This window comes from Panthera leo, chromosome A3 (genome assembly GCF_018350215.1).
Source record: "Panthera leo isolate Ple1 chromosome A3, P.leo_Ple1_pat1.1, whole genome shotgun sequence".
In the NCBI taxonomy this organism is placed as follows: Eukaryota; Metazoa; Chordata; class Mammalia; order Carnivora; family Felidae; genus Panthera; species Panthera leo.
The window spans coordinates 117,152,219-117,177,305 of record NC_056681.1 but is presented as its reverse complement, the minus strand read 5'-3'; the positions used below and the strand labels follow the sequence as shown (position 1 = coordinate 117,177,305).

The 25,087-nt window shown below is 53.9% G+C and overlaps 1 protein-coding gene and 1 long non-coding RNA gene across 3 annotated transcripts; one reads left to right on the top strand and one right to left on the bottom strand.

Annotated features, from left to right (window-relative positions):
- Positions 1–989: 989 nt before the first annotated feature.
- Positions 990–24,738, top strand: FOSL2 (FOS like 2, AP-1 transcription factor subunit). Of its 2 annotated transcripts, none has more exons than XM_042933364.1 (4): positions 990–1,934; positions 11,752–12,003; positions 17,439–17,546; positions 19,957–24,738. In XM_042933364.1, exons 1-4 carry the CDS (start codon positions 1,836–1,838, stop codon positions 20,473–20,475), a joined length of 978 nt encoding a protein of 325 aa, XP_042789298.1. In that variant the 5' UTR covers positions 990–1,835; the 3' UTR covers positions 20,476–24,738. The 2 variants fall into 2 exon arrangements, with proteins under 2 accessions (XP_042789298.1, XP_042789299.1); XM_042933365.1 differs by lacking the exon at positions 990–1,934 and adding an exon at positions 1,941–3,903.
- On the bottom strand, positions 10,564–11,818 carry LOC122216479. The gene is made up of 2 exons (XR_006200924.1): positions 11,674–11,818; positions 10,564–11,231 (listed from the first exon to the last, which is right to left on the bottom strand). It is a non-coding gene; the product is annotated as an uncharacterized LOC122216479 (long non-coding RNA).
- Positions 24,739–25,087: the final 349 nt, after the last annotated feature.

The following is a 25,087-nucleotide window of genomic DNA, read 5'->3' as shown; positions in this document are numbered from 1 at the left end:
GCCCGATTACTATTAGATGCATCCTAATTGTCCCGCACGGAGGGCGGCCGGAATGTCCTGACTGGTTAATTTTTTGTCTTCAGGGCTACCCCTAGCGGATTAATTGTAGGGCCGAACCCCCCCCCCCCCAAAAAAAAAAAACAAACAAAAACCAAGAAGCGTATTGGGGGTGGGAGGAAGCAGTGGGCAGCCAGCCAGGCCGGGAAAAATAGGCAGGTCGGCCCCGCCGGGCGGCGCCGCGCCCCGCCAAGGCCTGGCCGCAGGGCGGCGCGGGCACCCCGCGCGCCCAGGGCTCCCGCTGCACCGGGCGGCGCCGCGGAGGGCGCCGACGACCGCGGCCGCGCCCTCCCTGAGAGCGGCTCTGCGCGCCCGGCTCCCGGCCTCGCGGTGGCGCCGCACTGAACCGCCCGTCTCGCTCTTCAGGCTGTGATTATTTTGTAAAACCCGGCGCCGAGGCCCGAGCGGCCGCTCTCCGGGGCCCCGCCCCGCGCCCCTTCCCCGGGCGGTGGAGGGAGGAGGCCGCGGCGCGCTCGGGAGCCGGCGAGGGAATCCCTCTCCCTCCACGTCACCCGAAAGCGAGGGAACCCGCACTCGCGTCCTCTAACGCAAATGACCATCTTTGGCAACGTGCGCCAATGGAACAGACCAAGGGCGCTGGGCTCGGGGGTGCGCGGGGGTAGAGAAAGGCCAGGGCCAGGGCCGCCTCGGCGCCCCCAAGCAGCGCCCGCAGTCCGCTCCTGCCCAGCCACCGCCTTTCTTCCCCGCGCGGGGAGTGCGGCTGGCGTCAGCGCCGCCGGGAGCCTGGGCACCGAGGGGAGCGCTGTGCCCGCCTCCTCCCGCGCCTCTTCCTCCTCCTCCTCCTCCTCCTCCTCCTCCTCCTCCTCCTCCCCCTCCCCCTCCCCCCGCCTCCCCGTGCGCTCCTCCCCGCAAGGTGGAGTCTGGGGTTGACGTGAGTGAATCCACATGGTACAGGGGCTGGAGAATAAAGAGTGGAGTTGAACTCGTGCCATTGTAGTGACTCATCTCGGGCAGAGCGCAGGGGCTCCGAGCGAAGCGAAGAGCAAGTGAGCGGCGCTCGGCGGGCCCGGGAGAGAGGGAGAGAGGCGCGGCCGGGCGAGGCGGCCCGTCGGGGAGCGGGCGCCGGGGAAGGGGTGCAGTCGGGCGCCGGAGCGGCGGCACGGGCAGCGGGGCCGCGTCCCTCTCAGCGCCGGCTCAGCTGGAGCCCCGCGGGCCCCCCCCCCCTCCCCCCCCCGGGCGCAGGCTGCTTTCTCCCGGCAAGTGTCCGAGCCGCTCCGAAACTCCGGCGGCGAGTCGACCACAGGAAGTTTATTCTCAGCTCCTTTTCTAAAAGGAGGAAATAGAAGTTTCTCCCAGCCGGCAGTCTCTTCTTTTCGCCTCTTTCGCCCTGTCTGAAATCGGGGGCCCCCGGACCTGGCAGGCGTGACCCGCCGGGCTCCTGCTCTTTTTTAATTTCCAGTTTTTGATCCGGCCAGCCGTCCCGGCCGGGCTCCGGCTGCGCGCGGGAGCGGGAGGGCGCGCGCAGGGGAGGGACAGAGGGACGCGCGGACTTTTAGAGGGAGGGACTGGGTGGCCCGCCGGTCCCGCGGCGCTCGCAGAGCAGGAAAGAAGTGCGGCGCGAGGCGCTCGGGAGGCACCGTCCCCGGCTGTCGCCGCCCCCCGTCCGCGCCCGCCACCGTCGGGGAGAAGCCCGGGAGCGAAGATTAGAGCCCGAGGCGCGGCCGGCAGGGAGCGAGCGCGCAGCAGCCGGTGCGCGGCCGCGGCGAGGGCGGGGGAAGAAAAACACCCTGTTTCCTCTCGGGCCCCCACCGCGGATCATGTACCAGGATTATCCCGGGAACTTTGACACCTCGTCCCGGGGCAGCAGCGGCTCACCTGCGCACGCCGAGTCCTACACCAGCGGCGGCGGCCAGCAGGTAGGTGCGGGCCCTGGGTGCACCTGGCGGCGCGGGTGGACCCCCGCCCTCCTCTCTCCGCCACTGCCTCTTTTGCTTTCTTTTCCCATTTTTGTCTTGGCGAGAAAATTCCTACGGGGTCACCGTTGTAGGTTCTGGATTTTCGTGTTGTCCGCCCACCGTTCTCCCCCATCACTTAAAAAACCAACCAACCAACCAACCAACAAAACTGGAGCGGGGAGTGGGCTTGAAGAGCCGGCCAACCTTTTCCCTCACGCTACACCTTATCCAGACGAGCTCCTGGAATTGCAGCCTTCCTTCCCGGGAGCCTGTTAACTCCTCTCCCAGAAATCGTTCCCCTCTCCCCCTTCACTTCTCCGTGGTGGGTAAAAAAAAAAAAAAAAAAAAAAATCTTTGCACTCACTGGCCCCTCCCGACATCCAAGGACTCTTCCTGTGGGAAAGCCCTCTCCCTCTCTGCCCCTGCTCCCCATCAGTCTTAATTTCTGAAAGAGGTTGGGGATTCGGAAACATGGTTGGGCTCCTTCAAGTAATCCAGAGTGAGAGCGAGGGTTGTCGCCCTGGGAATAGGTGCGAAGGTCAGGAAGGAGGAGGTCAGCCTTGATAGGCTCCGGGCCTGCGCCTTTGTGCCCCCGTGCCCATCCATCTTCTGTTCGGGTCAGAGAAGGAGCTTGTACTGCCACCAGAAGGGGCGCCTTGAGGGTCTGGGAGGGTACCTGGGGCAAGGAAGCCTGCAGAGAAAAGTGGGGGTGGGGGAAGAAGAGGCCTTGCTTAGGCTCTTGGGTGGTTCTGGAAGCGGAAAAACAACTTGTTTCTAAAGCAGCCGGACTGGTTTGCACTGGAAGGATTGTGCCTGCGATCTGTGTCTATAAATACCAGAAAGGTGCTGCTGGGGTGGGGGTGCCAGTGGGGTGCCTGCCCTGGGCAGCAGCCACTGCCCCCACCTCAGCCCGCCCCCAGGCTTCAGAGGGAGCTGGCTTAACAAATAAGGCCACTACTACCTGAAGCCCATCTCCCTCAGGATCTGCGGAGTCTCTAGCCAAGTTGGCTGCAGCCAAGAATTGGTCCGGTAAGGCAGTGGCCTTGGCCTCCAGAAGCCAGCCAGCCAGGAGGGGCTGGGGTTGGCTCCTGGGAGGGGTGGACCCTGCCAGAAAATAAAATGGAAACATGGCTCTCTTTAGGATCTGAAGAGGGATACCTTGTTCCAAAGTGATTCCCAATACTTGGTGAGTCCCCCAAATGGCTTTTCTGTGTCTTTCCTCTATCTCCCCTGGTGTCTCCCTAAGCACCGGCTGAAGAGGACCTAGTCTGTGCATTGAGGGCACATTCAGTGCACCTTTAATAATGAGCACCAGGCGATGAGTTTTCAATCTTGTCCTAAAAGTGAGTTTGTTTGCTTTCCCTTCCCAGTGGTGGTTTTTATTGAATCCAAATAGCATTAAGCCACGGTTTGGAGTCCTATATGCCCATTCCCTCACTCTTTAATTCAACAAACGCCAAAACATCCCTCTCCTCCTCCCGGAATCCCAAAGAGGTCTTTTGATATCTTGTCTGTTCCTTTTGCTGCTGTTTTTGTGGCAGTCATCGTTGCAATATTACAATCTCACCGCCTGGCTTTGCTCAGACCCTGGGCCCTGAATGGGAAGTCAGACCGGACATCAGTGCCCCGATTGAATAATCTGTGTCACTAGGGCTTTGAGCCCAGGATGTGAGCAGAGGCAATTCCCTGTTTTGGAAGAAAATCAGACAGGAAACCAGTGCGAGGAAGAAGGAAGAGAACTCGGTCCGGCAGGGTGTAATGGGGCCTCATTACTGAAGCAAAAAGCAGCTGTTGGCTAATTCCTAGCATGCTGTAACACATGAGAATTTTGCAATTAGTAATAACTAGTGCATGGGTTCTCGCATATACGCCTGCCTGTTTGGCCCAGCAGCTTGAGTGAAGTGCCTTTCAAACCAGAGGGATTGGCAAGGTAATGCCACTTTGGACAAGTCTTTCAGCCTGTCCGCCTCTGGGGGGAGGGGGGGAGAGAGGGGTCTTGTGGAGGGGGGAGGTTTTTCCATCATCTCTCCAACTTGGAGCAAAGCTGTTCTGTGGTCCTCAGGACTGACTTGAGAGGCTTTTGTTACTTCACAAGTCTGTGCTATGACCCTACGGGCTCAAGGTAACTTTATTACATACCAGATACAACTTGTAATCACTTTATTTTCCCTCAGCTTCCTTTATGGGGAGGCTTTCCTGGCATTTAGTGGGGTCTTCCTCCTTTGTGGTATCTCAGTGGACCACTCAGTAGAAGAGCGTTCTCTGGTTTTCCTTTGGGCAAGTGAATATTACTTTTTCCTGCTCTGTTTGTGGGGTCTAATACTCCTGATAAGTTTGTTGCTGTCTTTTCAACCCAGAACCTTATCTCTGGCTTCATAAAGCTTGATTTTAACACATGGCCATGAGTTCCAGGGACTTCAGAGGGGTGGGGGGCAGATAATGCTTTGTTAAAACCACTCTTCGTGTATATGGCAGGAACTCGAAGCATGAGAAATATTTCCTGTTCCAGTTATAGTTTTAATCTCAAAACATTGGTGATTTTGTTTTGTCAATAATAGTTGCACACGCCTCCCCCTCCTGGCCTTTTCTTTTTATTGTTGTTGTTTTCTCTCTCCCCTAACTTTCCTAGGAAAACACCTCCCAGATATATGCCCTGCCTGGCTGCTCGACTATTACGGTTTCAGGACCTGAGCATTACGCAATCAGCCAGTTACACAAACATAGGTCATTTCATAACTTGTTTTCATCAGCTGGGCCCCCTTTTAATGAAAAAAACAAAACAAAACAAAAACAAGATCTAGGACTTTTCCAAGGCTGCCATTTGTCTGTTCCTCAGATAACGTGAAAATAAACCAAGAGGGACAGTTCCTCTTTGGAATCAAGGAATACCAGACTTGCTCTCTTCTTTGGCAACCGCCCTTTCCCAAGAGACAGACAGACACACATACACGCACACATGCACACACACAAAATTCCCCGGAGTGAACTTTTGCCAACTGTACCAGGCTGGGACATTCCTCACATCAAAGAACTTTTACCAGAAATGACTGTGATTCCCAAGTCAGTCCCAATCACACCTCTCTACTGCCCCCTACGGGACATTCTTAGAAGAACTGTCTGGGGAATGTATTTTTCCAGCCCCAGACAGTGTTAACTTGGTGAGTTTTCGGAATTCTTAGGATTTTTTTCTTTTTAATTCAGGACAAATAAATGCCATATATTTAAAAGCGGTTAACTAGGAACTGCCTGACTTTGACATGCAGTTTTCTTAAGAAATTTTGTTTTGTTCTAAATAAAACCTGGTTGAAAAAGGAGTGCTTTTTTTTCTTTCCCTGTCTTGATGTTTGTCTGATCTTTTGGGTAACCAGGAACAATGTCTTCAAATTCCCAAGGCGTGCTTTCTTGCTGTGTTTGTATCAGGACACTGGGAATTTTGGGGGGGGAGGTGGTCTTCAGAATTGGCTGGAAGGTGGGAGGTGTATATATGAAGGGTTTGGTGCCCCCCCCTTTGTCTTTGATCTTGTAGATGTTGTAGATTAGGATCAAACGAAATGTTATCCCAGGAATTTGTCTGTTCTACTGATTCTTGATGGTGGAAGTCAGCGTCAGTTTTTCATCAAAGCGAACGGGGTGAAATAGCAGTCATGTATTGTCTGAGGGGGTAGCTGAATTTCTCTGTCCAGGCCCCTGAGTGCATTGCCATTACTTTATTTCTGCCTGCCTTATTATTCAAAGTGAGTGTAAAGTTAAGGGCCTCATTTTCTTTTTTTCGTTTCTATCTTGATGCAAACACACCAGAAGTACACATCCAAATCCCTGTGGTCCCCTTTATAATTATTCACCGAGGAGACTAAATACTTCTTTGAGTGCCATGGCTCTTAGACTCACGTTTTACAATGCCCCTCTTTTGGAATTGCCTTCAGCAAATCCTTTTGAAAACCCTCCCTGCTAACAAATCTTTGTCCTTTGAGGGTGAGCTTGATATTTGGAAGTTGGCAAAAGATGTGACATATAAGGAATCAAGTCTGACATAGAAGGCTGGGTGATCCAGCTGGGTCCAAAGCACAGTATGACCCAGAGTTGTCTCGATCTTGATCTCAAGAGTCTTCCTGTGAGAGCAGGCACCGAGAGAGGGCACACCAAAGTAGGCACTTCGGCCATCTGTCACTTTAGATTTTCTTCCCCTCTGTTAAACAGGAATAAGGTGTTGGTTTTTGAGAACTCAGGAAGCTAACTTTGTGGTCTATTTGTTGAAAGAAAGAAAAAAAATAGCATCATTACTTTGTGGACATGTCTCATCCATGTTGCACGTGGTATCTTTTGATGGCCACAGCATTTCAACATGACGGCAGCTGCTTTGATTGAGGCAAATAGATCTGTTCCAAACCCCACTTGGTAACTCTATCCCTCTTCAACTCACTGGGCCAAAAAGAGAAGATCTGCATTCTCTTGCCCAGCACCATCTCACTGGCAGTGACTTGGCCATACTCACCCTGCTGGAGTTAAAGGGAATATCAGATGCCATGCCCTTCCACTGAGTGCAGAAGGGGTACATGGAATAGTGGGCATTACCCTTCCCACCCTCACCCGGTGCTTTGGAGTGGGGGGTTCTGGCCAGAAGGGCCCTGGGAGGAAAGAAACTGGGGGACGCTGACAGGTAACTCGGCATCAGTCGCTTTCTCCTGTCCCTTGTTTTTCTTCTCTCCCTTGTTTGCTTCACCCTGGCTGTTCAGAGGAGGAAGGGGAGAGTGTGGTTCCTTTGAGCGAGCCTGGGAAAGAGAGGAAGCTGACGGGAGGCAAATCACCTGAGAGAGTGTTCATGTAAAATGTGGGGAAATCATGAGTTATTAGCAGCCATTTCCATCGTGACACAAATGGCTTTCTTCAGAGAGGAAAGGTCAAAGTGATACCAAATGCAGAATCTGTGAAGATTGATTGAATTCCATATAGAAGGCTTTGGAGAAAATGACACGTTTAATAAAAATAGAGAGCATTTGGGTCCAGCTGGACCTCAGTCGTGCTCTGGGGTGTATGAGGTAACATTTGCCCTCACTCTGTCCTCTTCCCCTGAGCCAGTCTCTGGAGATTTTGGAATTTTTCTTTTCCCATGCTGGGGATGTAAAGAAAAGAAAAAGGGGGAGGGTGGTTCTTAAGAGAAAGAACCCAGTCCATTTCCAGGTATGCACAGTCCTACCTGTCTGTCTGCTGAGACAAGTCACAGGTATTCATGGGCTTCGTGGCTTGAGTGGTTGGGGGCCCAGTTGAGAATCAATGTGATGGTGGAATACCTGGCCGACAACACCGCCCCTGACTTCCATCTCAAATGCCACTTGTGCCCAGCTCAGGAGTTTCTGAGATAAGCTCAACCCCATCCGTGTCTTCGGGAAAATGGGAATCCAAACCCTGCTTCCTAGACCCTTGTGCTTCCTAGATCCTAGACTGCTCTTGACCCTCATTTCTGAATCCAAGGCCTAGCTGTAAAATTCAGGAAGGTCATTTTCCCAAATCAGAAAGCGCTAGGCTGCAGGGACCCCTCTGACCCGGCGAAGCTTGGTGGCCGTAGGGCGCTGTGTTCTGAGCTGTCTTGCTTAAACAGGCTGTGGGAGCGGGACTAAACAGCCCCGTGGCATCCTTAAATATAGGTGCTTCGGGATAAAGAAGGGTCTTTATGACGCCAGAGACACACAACAAATCTTGTAAGGGCTCGAACTTCAGCTTCAGGGTCTGAGTGAGACTCCCTGGGTTAAAGGAACAGTTCTAATTGTGTTTGGCTTTTTTTGTTCCCTCTCTTTATTCCCCCCCCGCTGCCCCCCGCTGAGCATTTGGAGAGGGAATGGGCCTCTAGAACAGGGGGCGCCAAACTATGACCCACGTGTCTTTGTAAATAAGGTTTAATGGAACATGGGCGCACCTATTTGTTTACATATCGTCTGTGACTGCTTCCACGCTATAATGGCAGAGTTGAGTAGTTGCGACAGAGACCGCATGACCCACAAAGCCTAAAATATTTACTATCTGGCCTTTTACAGCAAATGTTCGTCAGACTCTGCTCTAGGAGGTCGGTGGGGGCCAGTTTGTCCTTTTATAGGCATTCTTGCCCACCCAGAAGTCAACAGGATGACACAGTCAAATAAAGCATCTGGAGGCTTTGCCAGGCCGGAATGCCACACAGCCGTCCAGCATCTTTGATCCCGTCCCTGGAGGAGGAGCTCCCAAGGGGGCTGGAGAGCCCCCCCGGGGACTCAAGTGACGTCCTGGGTTCCCTGCTGTATCCCCCACCCCTCCCAGCACACGCTCGGTGCTGCAGCAAGGCTCGTGGTGTTCCAGTGCTCACAGCTGGGAAACCCCGTGTTGGTTTCTGCTCAGTATTAACCCTTCCAGAGAGCACCATGACTTATCCCCAACATGATGTTTGACTGATGGTCGGGTCTGCTGGCAGAGAAGACTGTCAGGCTGACTTCTGGGACCACGGACCCCCTAGCCTCACCTCATCTCTCCTACTCGGGTGTAGCTTTCTGAGTAATACCTTTGGAGCTGAGACAAGTCACATCGGCCAGAACCCATTTAAACTTGTGTGAGTGTCTCAGAGAGGCTCCTCTAGGAGACAAAAGCCTTCTTTATCACAGCCCCAGTCCCCTGTGGGGATGGGACATTGTTTTCCTAGGGCCAGTGTGTTATCCAGATGGCTTTACCTCCCTCTGAAACAAGTTGTACATGCATTTCGAGGCAGTCATTACCTAGTGCCTTGTTTTTATGGCTGTCTTGTTTTGTCTAGACCAAGCCATTGCTGCAAGCAATCTGGCTGTTGGCCGGGGAGCACATTCTGTAGAACCAGAGCGAGGGGACCGAGAGCCCCCAGAGGGGCTGAGAGTCGTCCACTTACTCCCAAGGAGTCTTAGTCTCCAAGCTGTGCTTTAGGGTTTTTGCTTGCTTCCCATGGCTGAGAGGGGAGCTTTTTGTTTGTTTGGCTGTTGGAATGAGGAGTGGATTTCTTGGATGCCGTCCGGAGGGAGAAGCTGACAGTTCCCTCACAGAGGTGGAGGGTCCCATCGAACCATCATGCTGGATGCCTCAGGTGCCCTTCAGACCCAGAACCTGACCTGAAGAGAGACATGGAATAAAAATGCCGGGTGCCTCCCAGGAGTGGGAAGCTGGCCGTCTTTCCCGGAGCCGCCCCAAGCAGAGTGCACCGGCACCGTGGTGATGCGTGACCGCGGCGGCGGGGCTGCTGGTGATGACGATGCCGCCTTCCATTGGTTCAGAGCGGCGGTTCTCCACCCTGGCTGCACGTTAGAATCTCCCCAGGCATTTAAAAAAAAACACCTTATCAGAACCCCATCCCGGACGTGTTATTTTAGAACCCTAATGGCGAGGCTGGCTCCGGCATTGGTGTTTTTAGAAAGCTCCTCAGAATGTTCTAACGCGCAGCCTCGGTGGAGAACCACCGGAGTGCCTTTTATAGCCAGCGATTCTAAGGAGCTACTTGTTTAATCGTGACAGTGATTTGCGAGTTTGGTGTTCAGATTCTTCTTCACAGACAGGAGAACTAAGTCCTCAGTGATTTCGCGAAGGTGTCCGCCCGGGCCTCCTGGCTCCAGGTGGAGGGTTTCCTGCCACCACCTTCCTCTCTCCCCCCCAGCTCCCCTCCAGCAGCCCAAGAGAAGCGTAGCTGTCTGGGCCTTGCGTGCCTCTGCGCACGCTCAGCCACGCGCACGCGTTCTCAATCCTCTGCCTCCTCAGAGGCCCAGCTGAGTTGTCCATTTTCTTCTCCTTGAAGATCATTTCCTACTTGGAGTCTTCCTTGTTCACTGCATCCTTCCTTCCTTCACACACGCACACATACACGCACACCCAGCTCAGGCAGCTCCTGATAAAAAGCCGAATCATCTTTGCCTTCCAAGGTGACTCAAAATCCATTGTACTGGACAGCTCTTCTCATAGTATCCCAGAATCCACTGGTAACTTCACCGAGTCTCAGGATTCATCCCACTGGGGCTCTCCTCGCCCAATCCCAGAATCCATCGTGCTGGGTCATGCTTTCTTCACAAAACGCCCTTGCCCCGGGGCCCCAGGGCAGTCTGGGAAGGGAGGCAGAGACGTGCCACCACCCAGACTGGGGTCAGGCAGCTGGCAGGGGAGTGAGCAAGGAGGGGTCCCCAGCTCCCCCAGTTACAGTGAGGTGCTCTAAGCTCCACTTACTTGCATGACAGGAACCCAGGTGTCATCACCGGGGACAAAGGCAACGGTGGTGGCAGCCGCCATTGCTGCTAATACTTGTACTCCTGGTTGGTCTGACCAGGCCAAGATAGGAAGGGAAGCTATAGCACCTGTGCCAGCGATAGCATGATTTCATCTGGGATCGGACCTGTGGGGCCTCCTGGGTGAGAGGGGCGGTCGACAGGGATGAGCTGACACCCTGAGGGCAGCAGGGGTGGCTACGGCACTTGGGTCTGGATTTCAAGGAAGAAAAAAGCAACACTACGGAAGCTTGCGTAGCACCGTGTTTGAGAGCCTCTTTGAATCCTGACCCCCCTGCGTACGAGCCATGTGGCCTTGGATAAGTTACTCAGTCTCTCTAAGCCTAAATTTCTGCCTCTAAAGTGGAGATAATGGTCGTTCTTACCTCAGAGGGAGAATGAAGGAGATAATTTAGGTCAAACACTCCCATGGTGCCTGTCGTTTAGTAAGTGCTCAGCAGGTGCTCTTATTGCTTTCATCTCGTCACCCACCAGATTAGGGAAGGAAGGAGCTGCAGAACTCCTTTGTGTGGAGATGGGGGTCACCCGAGGATGACGGCTTCATTAGGGGAGATTTCCCCTGAGGAGCTGGAAGCCGTGGGCTGCGGGGGCAGGGAGGCCCTTCCTTTCTCCCCTCACTTTCTAGTAGTCGCTCTGAAGAAAGAGGAGCTTGACCCATTTTAGTGTTTGTACTCTGTCATCATCTTATATTCTAAATAGGATGCTTCCTGCAGCACGTTCCAGAGAGTTCTGCAACTTGGTCTGGGCATGAATTAAGAGACAGGGAGAAAACGCTGAGCTAGCAGCACGAGAGTTTCCCACAGACACAAACATGAACACAGATAGATATGTAGGTAGGTAGGGAGAGACGCAGTGTGTCTGCCCCAAGCAAGATGGCGGTTAAGGGCGAGGAGAAGGAAGGTCTGGCCACAGATGCTACCACTTTTCAGTCTCATTGGTTGGAGGACACCTTTTCCTGGACCTGGTCTCACCCTGATGGGGTCACAGCCCCATCCTGAACCTATTCAGAAAGTAACAAAAGCAGGCACAATAAGTTTCCTGGTGATCTTTGTTGCCCCCCCACCCACCCAACCCGTGGGTGCGCCAATGTCCTCAAAGGGTCCCGAGCCCCAGTACCCCGGGGACTAATTGGAGGTGACCCAGAGGCTCGTGAGGCCGGGTAGGAGGCCTGCGCTCCTGCAGGTGCAGGCAGAGCTAGCCTGCTGAGTGTTGAGTGGCTAGGGGCCGCATCTGTCCTCGAAGTCATTTGGGGTATGACCACACCCTTACGAGCCACCTGGGGAGCGAGTTGCCAGGACCTCCGGGGAGCGGATCTGACGTGGGGCCTCAGGAGTAGTTAAGATCCCACTGATTCTTGGGTTGTTGGGTGTCCAGGGAAGCCCACCCAGTGTTCCGACTTGGCCCCCCCCCCCACCCCCTCCCCCCCCCCGCCCAGCACTGACTCTGCTTCGCCTCCTGGCTCTGCTTGTCCTGTTCCATTATGCACCTGTTGGCTCAATACTGTTCTTTCCTCATTTCAGAAGTTCCGGGTAGATATGCCTGGCTCAGGCAGCGCCTTCATCCCCACCATCAACGCCATCACCACCAGCCAGGACCTGCAGTGGATGGTACAGCCCACAGTGATCACCTCCATGTCCAACCCGTACCCCCGCTCGCACCCCTACAGCCCCCTGCCGGGCCTGGCCTCCGTCCCTGGGCACATGGCGCTCCCGAGACCTGGCGTGATCAAGACCATTGGCACCACCGTGGGCCGCAGGAGGAGAGATGAGCAGGTACGGCTCAGATCAGTGTAAAGGAGGCTCGTCAGTGGCTTTCAGGGCCTCAAAACGCACAGTGTTTTTCTGTGGAACGGTGGGGAGCTGGGGGAGCGGTCTGGGAGCGAGCACTGGGGAGGAGACGGAGCTGGGGACCGGGGGCACACGACCCTCACCATTGGAAGCAGAGCTGGGGGCCGGGGAGTCAGGCCCGGCTCTGTCATCTTGCTCATGTCCCTTAGAATCTCCGAGTCTCTGTTTCTTCAGTTGCAAAATGGGGATCATGGTACCTGCCAGCCAGGACTTGTTGCCATGCAAATGAGATCACAATTGTGAAAACACATTGTATGTGGTAAGGTATCAGCAAATGGGAAGGACTGTTAGGACCTGCCTACAGTGGTGTCCTTCCCTGATCCTTGGCAGCGAAGCCACAGGACAAGCAGCCAACGAAACTCTGGCCGGGAGCTTTTTTTGGATTAGCCCTTGATCGTCCCCTAGGGTCTGTGGCAGGTGAAACACTCAGCCGACCTGCAGGGTCGCCCTCCAGGCCCACAGTACTCACCATTCCCTCCTCGGTGTCCGGGGCCTCCGGCTTGCAGCAGGAGCCCATTTCGGGTGCCTGGAATACCCGTCCCAGAAGCGCAGGGACGCTGGGGTCTTTGGAGTTTGCTCAGCTGCTTTAGCTGACTGCGTGTGACGGGAGGAAGTCAGGCATCAGCTTTTTTTATTCTCAAAGGGTTCAGCTTTGAGAAGGAGTCAGCCTGGCAGGGAGGGACACCAGAAAGTGTCGGGCCGTGCTCTCTACACACCATCTACCCATACCGAAAAGGCATGTCGTCCATGTCAATAGTGAACCAGGGTAGTGATGGGCCCCCCGATTCTCCAAAGAGAGGTCAGAATCATGCATAAAAATAGGGAGTGAGCCTTCCAAGAGCCCCATCGGTCCCCCTTCACAGATGACACAACCGAAGCCTTAGACAAACGTGCCTGGGGCCATTTGGCAAGAGAATAGGGAAGTCTGGACAGGAACCCATTCCCTGGATTCCCTGTGCAGGGCTCTCTTAGCAATACCGTGCCACCATGGATCCAGGGAAGGGAAAATACTTTAGCGGTGAAATCCCTTTTTCAAATGAAATATTAGCCTGGAGGATCAATCCTATCCATTTCCACCACTGTCACCTCCACTCTGAGACCCCAGGTCCACAGTGTTCCAATACAAGGACCTTCAAGCATGGTGCCCCGTGGATAATCATGGATCCAGTTCCAGCAGTCCCCAGGGTACTTAGAATTACAAAGGTCGCTCCTCTGAGACACTGGAAGCATTCATAGGCTCTCTGTTCCCCTGAGGACAAAGCGGGGCCTTGCGTCCACTACATGCTGGTTTGTTCTGCTAAATGGTAGGAGTCAGCGCAGGGCGACATGGAGAGTAATAGACACTGTAATAGATGCAGCTCTCCGTTGCTGTGGGGGCAGATGGCCAATATCCCCCTCACCGTTGCTTTCCGTAATTGTAGATATTGCAGTAGCAGTGATCATAATGTCCTTTATGAAATATGCTTCCTTCAGGAGCCCAAGGTGTCAAGCTTTCTAGTCACCGATGAGTTGGATCCCCCGCTTGTGTAAGTGACCCCGAAGTAAGAACTGGTCTTGCGAGGGATTCCTGAACTAGCAGGACACAAAGCAAGATGTGCTGAGCACTCTTCCTTCTTTTCTGGGCCTCACCCACACTAAGTTTAGAAGCTTCTATCTGGAAGGGACTTTGGAGACCAGCTTTTCCAGTTTCCCCTCTGTCCCCATTTTACAGATGAGGAAACAGAAGTCCAGAGAGGAGAAGGGCCCTGTCTTCTCTCACTGAAGAGAGTTAGTTAGTGGCAGAGCCAGGACTGGAATCTACCTCCTTTGACCTTCAGCCCTGTGGTTTTCCCACCGCACTACCCTAGGCATGCCTTTAGGACAATCTGTCTGGAGGATTTCCTTCCTTTTCGGGGAGGGAGGGAGAGAGCCAGGAGCATTTTGTCCCACATCAGTTAGGAATTCAGACAATCATCTGGCAGCTTGGAGGAAGCCTGGGGAGTAGCATCCTAGAACCGTGGCTCTTTGGGTTCCTAGCCCTAGGGTCTTTTCTCCGAAGCTGATTTCCTCCTTCCTGACTTCCCCCAGGGGGAGGAGCCTGTGACCCAGAGCCAACATGGTGCCTCACTGCCCTGCTCCAAGCCTGCCCAGAGGCTGCCTCTTAGGCCAGTGGCGGTGACCCGAGGAGGCCGGGAGCAGAGGGTGTGTGGCTTGTGGGTGGGAACTTGGTGGTGCTGACACACTCAAGCTTTAACCGCGTTGAAGTCACCACCCCTGAACACTTCCTATGCTGACAGCTCCCCCAAGTTGCCCCATACCTTACAGATAGCGGAGAGACTTCTGGGCTAATCAGGAGGCCAAAAGCGGTCCGGAAGCAGCCAAAGGGGGAGGGAGGCTGAAATGTACCACAACAAGGTCTTCATCTTTTCTGCCCCTCGTCAGCGAGGGATGAAGGCCTTATCTGGGCCTCAGGGGGAGCCCAGTAGCCCTTTGCGTGGTGAATCCTGAACGCAGGGCTGCTGCGGGGCCAGCAGGCCCTCGGTAACTCTGCTGGGCTCAGGTTGAGACAAGTTTAGAAGCAGCAAGTATTCAGAGCCGCAGCCAAGTAGCCTCATGACCTCAGCTGGGCAGCCAGGCCCCACACAGGGCCAAGGTGCCAGGTTTGTGCACTGTGGATCTCCGGTTCATCTGGATTCTTCCAGGGCTCAGAAAAAGCTTCAGAGAGGAACCTCGGAATTCCATCTTCTTTCTAGCACTTTCTAGGTTAGAGAGGGCCCTCACACTGAGTCTTTTTGTTTGTTTTTAATTCTTTTTTGTTTTTATTTGAGAGAGAGAGAGAGAGAGAGAGAGAGAGACAGAGCTCGAGTAGGGAAGGGACAGAGAGAGAGGGAGACACAGAATCCAAAGACAGGCTCCACGCTCTGAGCTGTCAGCACAGAGCCCAACACAGGGCTCAAACCCACGAACCATGTGACCTGAGTCGAAGTCCGACCCTTAACTGACTGAGCCACCCAGGCGCCCCTCACACAGAGTCTTCATCTGATCACCACAGAAACTTTTTGGAAGGCAGGGCAGGTCCCAATAATTCCATTTTCTAAATGGGAAATCTGAGGCTTAGAAGGTTTGGTGATTTGTCCACGGCAACACAGAAATGTCATATCAGGGTTTTGTGTTTTTTTTTTTTTTAAGTTTATTTATTTAGAGAGACAGCGTGAGTGGGGGAGGGCCCGAGAGAGGGTGAGAGGGAGAATCCCAAGCAGGCTCTGCACCAACAGCACAGAGCCCGACGCGGGGCTCCAACTCACCAACTGGGAGATCATGACCTGAGCTGAAACCAAGAGTCGGATGCTTAACCGACTGAGCCATCCGGGCGCCCCCATATCTGTGTTTTGCTTCCAGTCTGCCTTAGACCTCTCAGAAGAGAGAATGTGGAGCCTTTGGCTCTCTAGGGGAGGCAGAGGATTTCAGAGGTCGGGGCTGAAGACAGGGCTTGAGGACGGAGGTGGAGGCGGGACGAGGTATGGGACCCTGAGACCAAGTCTTTGGAAGGGGCCTGGGGACTCCCAGGCAGACCCTGTGCTCTCTGTGCCCCACCTGGAGACCACTGCAGGGGGCAGAGGCACAATGAGGGTGGAGCTGATGCGGGAGGGGAGCTGGGTCTGGTTCTTAATCGCGTGAGGTGAGGTCGTGGAGGAGGTGAAGGAACATGAGGAGGATATCCCGGGTGTGAAGGAGGTCCCCGGGGCAGATGCAGGACGAGGCGGGGCTCAGCCGAAGCCCTGGGAGATCTGAGGTGCCAGGAGGCTGGTAGGTCTCCCTAGCGTGCCAGGCTTCCTGCCTCCCCCCTGAGCCACACACCTTGACTGCTGGAGGGTGGGCGGTGGATTTGAAAGTTGAGAAGGTGTGACGAGCCTCTCTGTGCTCAGGTGGCCTGATGCCTCAGAGGGACTTATGTCCAAGGAGTTGACAGGCACGTTTTCATGCCAGCGTTTGGAGAATTTGATGTGGGGCTCTGGCACCTTGATTGGGCCCATAGGGTTACCTCAGTGTAGACAGAGATGGGATTGTCCTCTCCGATGCTGTGTCCTGCTTTGCTGTTCAGGATATCACAGCAGCAGACCTGCAGGGTTGTGGGGAGCCCTGGGGACTCTGACCTGAGCCCAGTCAGGTCCGTGACTCCCTCCCTCTCTCAGTGGGGACAGTTTCTCTCACCCCTCCAAAAGTGGCTTCGGCTTTTTTCCCATGTTGTCCCTTAGGGTAGGACCCAGATCTTACTCCTCTAAGAATCTTCTAAGCCTTCAGTACTAAGCTTGGCACGTAGTAGGTGTGCTATCAGTGTCTGAGAACTGCGCAGAATGGTCTTTCTTTCGGAATTACTTTCTGCCTTGGCCCACAGCCATCTCCTCCTGTCACCTCTGCCTGCACTGAGGGGCACTGGGGTCACAGGAAGGGCTATATGTAAACAGAGCCTCAGCCCTATGTAGTGGAGCAGAGTTCTTGCCCAGGGGGCATGAGTCACAGGCCCCCAACCAGCCTCCTTGCAAGAAGCTAGATGAAACGCTCTGCAGAGGGATTTTTGTTCATTTCATTTTCTGATAAATCTCCAACCTCTCAAACCACACCCGGCACATGGAAGGTTCTCATTTGTTGAATGAATGCGGGTGGTGGGCAGCAGGATTTAATGTGCCTGGGGGGGTCCCTTCTCCTTTTTGCCTGTCCTGTCCAGCCTAGCGTTGTGCCAGGCACACTAGTGAGCCCTCCAGGTTGAACTGTGAGCCACTGGCACGCTGGGGCTGGTAGAGGAATTGGAAGCCGGGTGATATCCATGGCCCACCTTCTGGCAATAGAACATCCCCCATCCCCCCCCCCCCCCCACCCCCAGTGGTTCTTACTCTGGGCCGAGCTACTTAACCAAATGGGGATAATGAGGCTTGCAGAGTAGGCAGAGTGGTGGGGAGGAGTAATTGGCCAGGGTTTGGGAGAAGCTGTGTAAGTGGGTGGGGCCAGGCCTGGCTGGTATGAAGGGACTCTGGGAGGAGCAACCCCGGCTTCTCCTCTCTGGCCTTAGCACTGGATCAGGGCTGACATGATAAATGCTACCATCTTCTCTGGGCTGTTGAGTCCTTTACACGTTGCTGCCCTGTTCTCCTTCTCAAACCTGGGACTGTCACTTTCCAGGGCGGGCTCAGCTCTAAGTACCCTCCCCGGTGGCCACAGCAGGGAGCGCATATTCTAGAATTGCTGAGCCCAACCACACTCCTCTCGCCTCTCTCCCTTCCCCCCATACCCATCCCAGAAGAGTTTCTTAAAATGTAGTTAGGAAACAAAGCTGGGGAACCATTTACCCAAACCTAATCATGATCCTTGACCTTGGCCTCTAGCTGTCCCCGGAAGAGGAGGAGAAACGTCGAATCCGAAGGGAGAGGAACAAGCTGGCTGCAGCCAAGTGCAGAAACCGACGCCGGGAGCTGACGGAGAAGCTGCAGGCGGTAAGGAGCTCCGCAGGGGCCGGGGGCTCTTCTGGGTGGGCACGTGCTAGGGCCCCAGGCCTCCTGGCCTCCCACCCTCTCCTCGCCCACCAGTGGCCTGTGTAGATGAGTCAGTGCAGACAGAAACATTCCTTCCTTTGAGCACGTAGGTTTAGCATTGCCCTGATTAGAGTAGAGATTGGGGGAGAGTGCTGGCCTTTGGCACCAGCCTGGGCCCAGAGAGGGAGTTCAACAGCCTGCAGGGACCTAACACCTGTGCGTCTCCTGCTCTCAGACCTGCTGGGGCCCCTGGGTGAGGGATGGCACAGAGTGTTGGTATTGCTAGGCCCTGAGAGCCCTCGCAGGCCCAGACCTGCCCCCTCTGGGGCTACTTCCCAGCCTTCCAGCCGCCCCCATGCCTACCACCAGCAGGAATGATCCAAGCTAGCTGGTGTGGACAGGGGGAGACTGCAGTCTGAGGGGGTCTCGAAGCTCTCTGGGTCTCATGGAGATGGTCATGTGCCAGCTGAGTCGTACTGTCTTGGGGTTTTCTCGTATCCTTCGTGGGCAGGAGGATTCCTAATCTCTGCTATGAGCCTGAAGCTGTCACCTTGGTACCTCATTCTGCCCTGTGAGTCACTCTCCCCTGCTGCCTAATTGCCCACACCTGGGGGCTGTGGCCCTGCCCTTCCCTCTCAAAAGCCTGACCTGACCACGTAACTCCCTCCAGAGCCTAGCCCTGCGAGATGGGCTGAATGGCATGTGGAGGAAGCCCAAAGTCAGGACTAACTCTCCTGAGCAGAATGTTAGAGGGAGACTGTTGGCAGTCCTTAACAATGACCAGCCAGGGACAGGCTCTGGAAATCACAAATTACCTTACACATCCCATGACGTTCTCGAATGCTCCCGGGTACCACCCACCTGCTTCAGGTCCCCTTTGTCCAAGAGTGAGAGCTCTTGGGGGTTGAATGTGTACTGTGTGAATTCCATGTAGCCTGTAGCGATGTCCCGTGGAGGTGTGTGTGAGCATCGGGAGGGAGACCGGGAGCTCTCCGTCACTAGGTGAAGAGATCCCTTAGTGATCAGTACTCCCTGGGTAGACTCCCCCAGGAGAGTCCTCCCTACCACTAACCTTCTAAGGGGCCAGGTCCTCTTGAGTCTACCCAGGGTGCTCCCTACCACTAGCCCCGGAATAGCCCCTCCTCCTCCGGGCCGCCTGCTTTCCTCCCCTCCCTCCCTCCCCCAGAAGCCTCACACCCTACTCCCCCGCCGCCCCACCCACCCCAGCCACCCAGGCCCCTGAGCCACATCCTCCACAGGAAACCTCTCATAAGCTCATGACGTTCGTCAGACCCTTGAGACAGATGGAAACTTTTTTTCACTGTGGAATATGCTGTACTCTGCTCAGTGAAGCTCTGGCCCACATCATCTCATTCTTGAACGGGAATCGGTGTTAGGGGAAAAGTGGGGAGGAGGCCGTGACACACGCCTTTTCACCTTTCATACCTGCTCCTTCCGTGTGCTTTGCTGCTTCTCTGGCTTTGTACCAAAGGGAGGGGGCCGAGCTCCTCGCCACGGGACCCCGCCACCCTCCTCGCCTGCTCAGGCTGTCAGGTTCCTCATCTGTTAAAGCACAGGGACTGAACGGAATATTCTCCCAGGGTTCTGTGAGTCCCAAAGCACGTGCTTCAGAAATTAGAGTAAAAAAGGGAAGTGGGGCGGTGACGATTTAGCGGGGACTAATGGAGAACTTCCTGCCAGGCTGGCACTGTCCAAAGCTTGTGTGTGCAGCGTAGAGTTTAGTGTTTATGCATCCACAGGCAGGCTGGACAGGGGTGAAGGGGTATGAGAAGGATTGGGGCGGGGGGCGGGTTGCAGCGCAGGGAACTGCATGCTGCTCTCCCTTCCCCTCCAGACCTCACTGTTCCCCCCTCCTGGGAAACTGCAGTCCTGGCAGGGGGGCAGTAGAGCCTGGTAGCATATGGACTCTGGAGTAGATACATCAGGGTCAAGTCTGGGCTACCCTGTAACCTGCTTGCTCTGTGACACTGGGCAAATGACAAGACCTCTCTGAATCTCAGTTTCCTCATCTGCAAAGTGAGGTGATTGATGATGCCTGCTTTAGAAATCTCCTGTGCAGTGCCTGGCACAAAGTAAGCCCTCGGTCGTGGTGTCATTTCAGCCTTCCTCCAAGCCTACTTTCCTCCTTTCTCAGGAGCCTTGGACATAAAAGGAATCTTGAGCCACCAGGTGACTCAGAGCCAGTGGGGTCCGTGGCCAGGGGTGTGAGCGGGCTGCTTTCACAGTTGGTCCTCTGGGGACAGCTCTGGTTTTCCTTTTCTCGCCTGGATTGGAAGCCAACCCCACCCCCACCCCAAGCAGGTCTCCCTGGCAGGCTCCTATCCCTCACACACCTCTCTTCCCCCTGCAGGAGACAGAGGAGCTGGAGGAGGAGAAGTCAGGCCTGCAGAAGGAGATCGCTGAGCTGCAGAAGGAGAAGGAAAAGCTGGAGTTCATGTTAGTGGCCCACGGGCCCGTGTGCAAGATCAGCCCCGAGGAGCGCCGATCCCCCCCAGCCTCTGGGCTCCAGCCCCTGCGCGGTGGAGGCGGCGGAGTGGGTGCCGTCGTGGTGAAGCAGGAGCCCCTGGAAGAGGACAGCCCCTCATCCTCATCGGCCGGGCTGGACAAGGGCCAGCGCTCTGTCATCAAGCCCATCAGCATTGCTGGGGGCTTCTACGGGGAGGAGCCCCTGCACACCCCCATCGTGGTGACCTCCACGCCTGCCATCACTCCGGGCACCTCGAACCTCGTCTTCACCTACCCCAGCGTCCTGGAGCAGGAGTCGCCTGCGTCACCCTCCGAGTCCTGCTCCAAGGCACACCGCAGAAGCAGTAGCAGTGGGGACCAGTCATCAGACTCCTTGAACTCCCCCACTCTGCTGGCTCTGTAACCCAGCTCCCAGGGGGTCCTCGTCACTGCCTCCTTCCCAGGGACCAGCACCTTCAAGCACTCCAGGGCCGTGAGGGCAAGAGGGGGACCCTACCAGAGAAGAGAGCTTCCCGGCTCTGGGGACACCCAGGTGGGATTTGGCGGTGAGGTGTTGAGGACTTTTGGTGATCTCTTAGAACTCACGGGACCTCCTCCCTCGTTCATCTTGCAAAGTGAATCCTGTGTCTTGAAAAGCCTTGGAGAACTTGGTTCAGTGGACTCAGGCATCTCTCTGGCTTCTGAAGAGCCTGAAGCTGGTGTGGACCGTTCCTGTCCCTTTGTAACAATCTGTCTCTGGAGTGATGGTGTCCTTCCCTGCCCCACCAAGCATGCTCAGTGCCTTTTGGTTTCACCTCCCCTCTATTCGCCCCTTCCTCTCCCCAGTGTTGATTTTACTTCCTCTTGGTTTTTATCAAAGTTGCCATGACATTTCATCGGGGTGGTCTGAATATTAAAGCTCTTCATTTCTGGAGATGGGGCAGCAGGTGACTGACTCTTCTGCTGGGGCCGACTTGTCCAGAAGGGGACAGTCAATGTGCAATACAGAACCTTCCCTCCCTTGACACTCCCCGGTCCACCACCATCTCCAGAACCACCAGCAGGGCTCCCTGAGCTCTCAAGGAGATGCTGCCATCACTGGGAGGCCTGGAGGACCCTTCCTGCCCATCCTTGGAGACAACTTTTGGAGGAGCGGCTTGGCCAGAAGACAGGGTGTGAGTGAGACAGACGGGGCACAGGTTGGGTTTGCCAAATGCCTAATTACCAGGCCAGGAATAGTGCCAACAAGCCACACAGGTGTGTCGCAGCCAGCTTCCCTTGACCTGGTGTCTTGAGCAGGACGTCTCCTGTAATTACTGCCTCGCCATCCTGCCCCTGGACCCTTCTACTAGACCAGGGAGGTGTCCCTCCCTAGGAACCGCACAGCACTCCCAAGTCTCTATTGGCTCTGCCATCCCCGGTCTGGCTCTCAGGGTGACGCCACCCACAGAAATTTAATGAGCGTGGGCCTGGGCCCTCCCCAGATTACTGCCCGGGGCAGGGAGGGGGGGGCACCTCCCCAAGCCTTGAAGGCACCTTTGCTGTGAAGGGAAAGGTAGGGGAGGAAGGAGGGGAGGCAGAGTGGGATTCGCCTCTCAGTGAGATGCCAGGCCTTTTCTGCCCTCTGTGGTCATCATCTGCTACCTGATGGGGTGCTTTCTCCCTTCCACACCGTGTCCTCCCAGTGTGCTCCTCAGGTCCAGCCAGCCAGCTGTGAACCTCTGGCCCAGAGCTGTTGCTAAGGCTTGGGGCTTTCATGCCCTTCCTGGGGGCTGCTGAAATCAGAGATGAGATGTATTGCTTCCCACTGCAGGGGGCGGGGCGTGGGGGCGGGGGTCCTCCTGGCCTCTTGCAAGAGCACAGCTGAGCGAGGGCCCTGCCTCCCACCCCTCTGAGCCTTTTTCTCCCTAAGGCAAAGCGCTGGCTGATCTTCTAGAATTGGCCTCTGCTGGGCTAGTGCTTTGGGGGAGACCCCACTGTTGTGATTCAGCTCTAGAGATCATTGTATGATAATTTAAAATTATATAGATATTATTTAAATCAAACCCAGTGGGGGTTAAATTTCAAAGTTAGTCTCGGGAGAGAAAGAGAGAGAGAGAGAGAGAGCTGTGACACATTAGCTCACTTGTTCCTTTCACACACCCAGGCCTCGAGGGCGGGTCCTTACTTAATGCCCCTGACCCTCCTCTGTGCACTAAAATGGAACACGCAGAATGGAGCCGCCAAATGCTTAAAACATGCAGCCCGCTCTGACTTTAAGTGATGTGGGGAAGGATAAGCCATGCAGAGAGTGGAGTTTAAAAGAAAAAGGATTTTTTTTCCCCCAAAAAACCTTAAAAATGTTATTTCCCACATTCCTTGGCTATGATGCTGCCCTCCCGATTTCCCAGAGGTTCTGGGCGGGGCATTAGATTGGGCAATTGAGTTTCTGGCTTTGGATTAACGAAAGAAATAGCAGTCAGCCAGGAAACGCAGGAGGTGGGCAAAGAAAACTGGGGTGCGCTCTGCTTTGAAGGGCTTAATCATCTCAAGTGGTATTTGTGGCCAATTGGGAGCTATTTGCTTCTTTTTGCATATATATATATATAATATATATATATATTATATATATTTCCTAAATGAAGCTGCTTTTTGGTGTTTTATTTCTGAAAGTCCCTTTGTGCCCCCCTTTGCACAGCACTGATCCCGAGGCAGGCCGTAATCTGTGACTTGGGGCCAGGCTGGACATTCCTGGGATAGCGTTTGGCCTTAGTACAGATTTCAAGCTGTGTTGGCTTTGGGACCAGCAGGAGGGAAAAACCACCGCCTCACAGGGCTTTAGAGGCCTCTAAGCTGCGTTCCCATTCAGGACCCCCTGGCTTTGTTCTTGGAGGTGGGTTGGCTTCCCCAAAGCCAGAGGTTATTTGGGGGAAGGCTGACCATTCACACCTAACTCATGAGCATATCCTCAGTTAGCTGAGGCTTCTTCTGGCTTGTTCTTGAAGTTCCTGCACACACACCATTGTTCCAGAATCACCGGACTCCAGGCCTGCTTTCTCCTCCCGTGGCTCCGACTAAAGCTGCAGCTGCAGTGGGGGCGCCTCGGTGCTTAAGCTGGGAACTGCTGGGCCTCCCCTGTGTCCCCAGCCGCGAGGCAGCTGGTGTGGACTCCAGTTGGGCTGCAGGCAGCTCTGGGACGGCATAGGGCAGGCGCGCCTCGACAGGCTAGTGTGAAACACACGGTCCTCGTGGCCACCTGGCTGGCCTCTCTGGGATCCGTCCTCTTCCTGGCTGAGTGGAGGGACACAGCTGCTGACACAGGAAAGAGAGGAGATCCCAGGTGAAGCTTAGGAAATAGCCGGGGCCAGCTGCACGCAGAGCTTTCGTGGGGAAGTTTGCAGAAAGACATCATTGTTCTGCCTGTGAGAAAGGCAGGTGCGCCCACTGGCCAGTCACACAAGCATCTCGGCCAGGAGCCATCAGAGGCTATGGCTTCCTTTCCTCAGGCTTTGGGGACAAGAGTCTCTTCTCTGCTCCCACTGGGCTCTGAGTCTAAGGGAGGGCTCGACGCCATAGGCAATGGAACTTTTCTCCCTTTGATGGACCAACAAATGTTCCTGCAATCTCATGTTTACCTTTCAGGTTGATCTCCTTTCCTGATCAGATATCACACAGCCCCTCGAAGAAGGAAAAGAATAAGCACCTACTATGTGCCAGGCACTGTATTAGGCACTTTTATAAATATACCCTCTTTAGGATGAGACTAAGGGGCGAGGGTATCCCCTGTTAAAGGCCCCCAAGTAACAGATAAACAAAAACACTTAGAGGTGAGAAGGTCCGTCTTCAAAGATCTCAGGCAAGGTTGCCCTCAGTCGGAGGTTTGTTCTCAAAGACCCATCCCCCACAGTACCCTCCCACCTCCAAACTTCTTTTCCCTCTCCCTTGTCATGTGCTCCTTTGGACTCCTCAGATGGTTGGAGGGGTAACCTGAGTCCTTCTAGAATTTGTGGACCAATAGGATACGTGATGTGTGTAACTTCCTTTAAAAACTTAAGTAAAGGGGTCTTGCTACTTTCTGCTTGTTGAGTCTTCTTGGCATTTATCTTAAAAGCCAGCATCTCACTATTTATTGACAGGTTGGGTGTGTGTGTGTGTGTGTGTGTGTGTGTGCACGTGCACACGTGCGTGTGTGCCTACATTTCCAAGTGTGCCTCCTGCAGCTTTTAAAAAGAAAACTCAGTCATCCCACTACTAATCTGACATCTCATGCTTCTAGTGTTTGGGCCATACATTAACAGAGGATTTTAATTGGCCAGTGCTGATGTGTTCAGGAAAGGCTGGGTCAATTTGAGCGGGGCATGGGAAGGGGAGGGGGAGAAGAAATTGACATTTATTTTATTATTTATTTAAAATGTTTACATCTTTGTGTTGTACCAAGCCTGAATAGAAACAGCATTAAAGTACTCAGTTCCTCTCTCCCTCTCTTTCTTCATTTTTGTTTTTAAATTTAGGCTAATGATGCTTTTTTTTTTTTGTTTCTAAAATGACTTGTGACATGTGCTGTATAAACTGTATAAAAAGGTTCTGTTCTTAAAGACGGATGGTCATTCCTCTGGGGACAGTGGTCACCAAGAAGTCTATATTGTAAGAGAATACAACGTTCCTCAAAAATTATTTTCTCTGTGTGATTAAACGTTTATTCCATTTATTTTAGTTTGTGGTTACTTGATATCGAGGAAGAAAATATTTGCCTTTGTATAAAGAATAGGTGTCAGGGTGTCTTTTCTGCAGCGAGAGATGTATATATCGTATTTTGGTATATAGTGGAAAACCATAAATTTCGTGCATCTGTATTTGAGATCTGTCAATGATGTGGAGTAAAGTCTGCTATAAGATCCTGGAGGAAACAGGTTGTACAAGAGTCATAGCTCTATGGGGAATTTAATTACCTTTCTGAGCATCCTTTTTTTTTTTTTTCTTTTTCTTTTGTTTTTCTTTTTTTTCTTTTTTCTTTTCTTTCCTTTTTTTTTTTTTTTTTTTTTTTTTTTTTTTGTTTA

Excerpts from the sequence above, each read along its gene's own strand:
- FOSL2 (XM_042933364.1), top strand. The coding sequence starts at position 1,836 with ATGTACCAGGATTATCCCGGGAACTTTGACACCTCGTCCCGGGGCAGC. Across the intron at positions 1,935-11,751 it reads CCAGCGGCGGCGGCCAGCAG|AAGTTCCGGGTAGATATGCC; the intron begins GTAGGTGCGGGC and ends TCCTCATTTCAG. Across the intron at positions 12,004-17,438 it reads GCAGGAGGAGAGATGAGCAG|CTGTCCCCGGAAGAGGAGGA; the intron begins GTACGGCTCAGA and ends CTTGGCCTCTAG.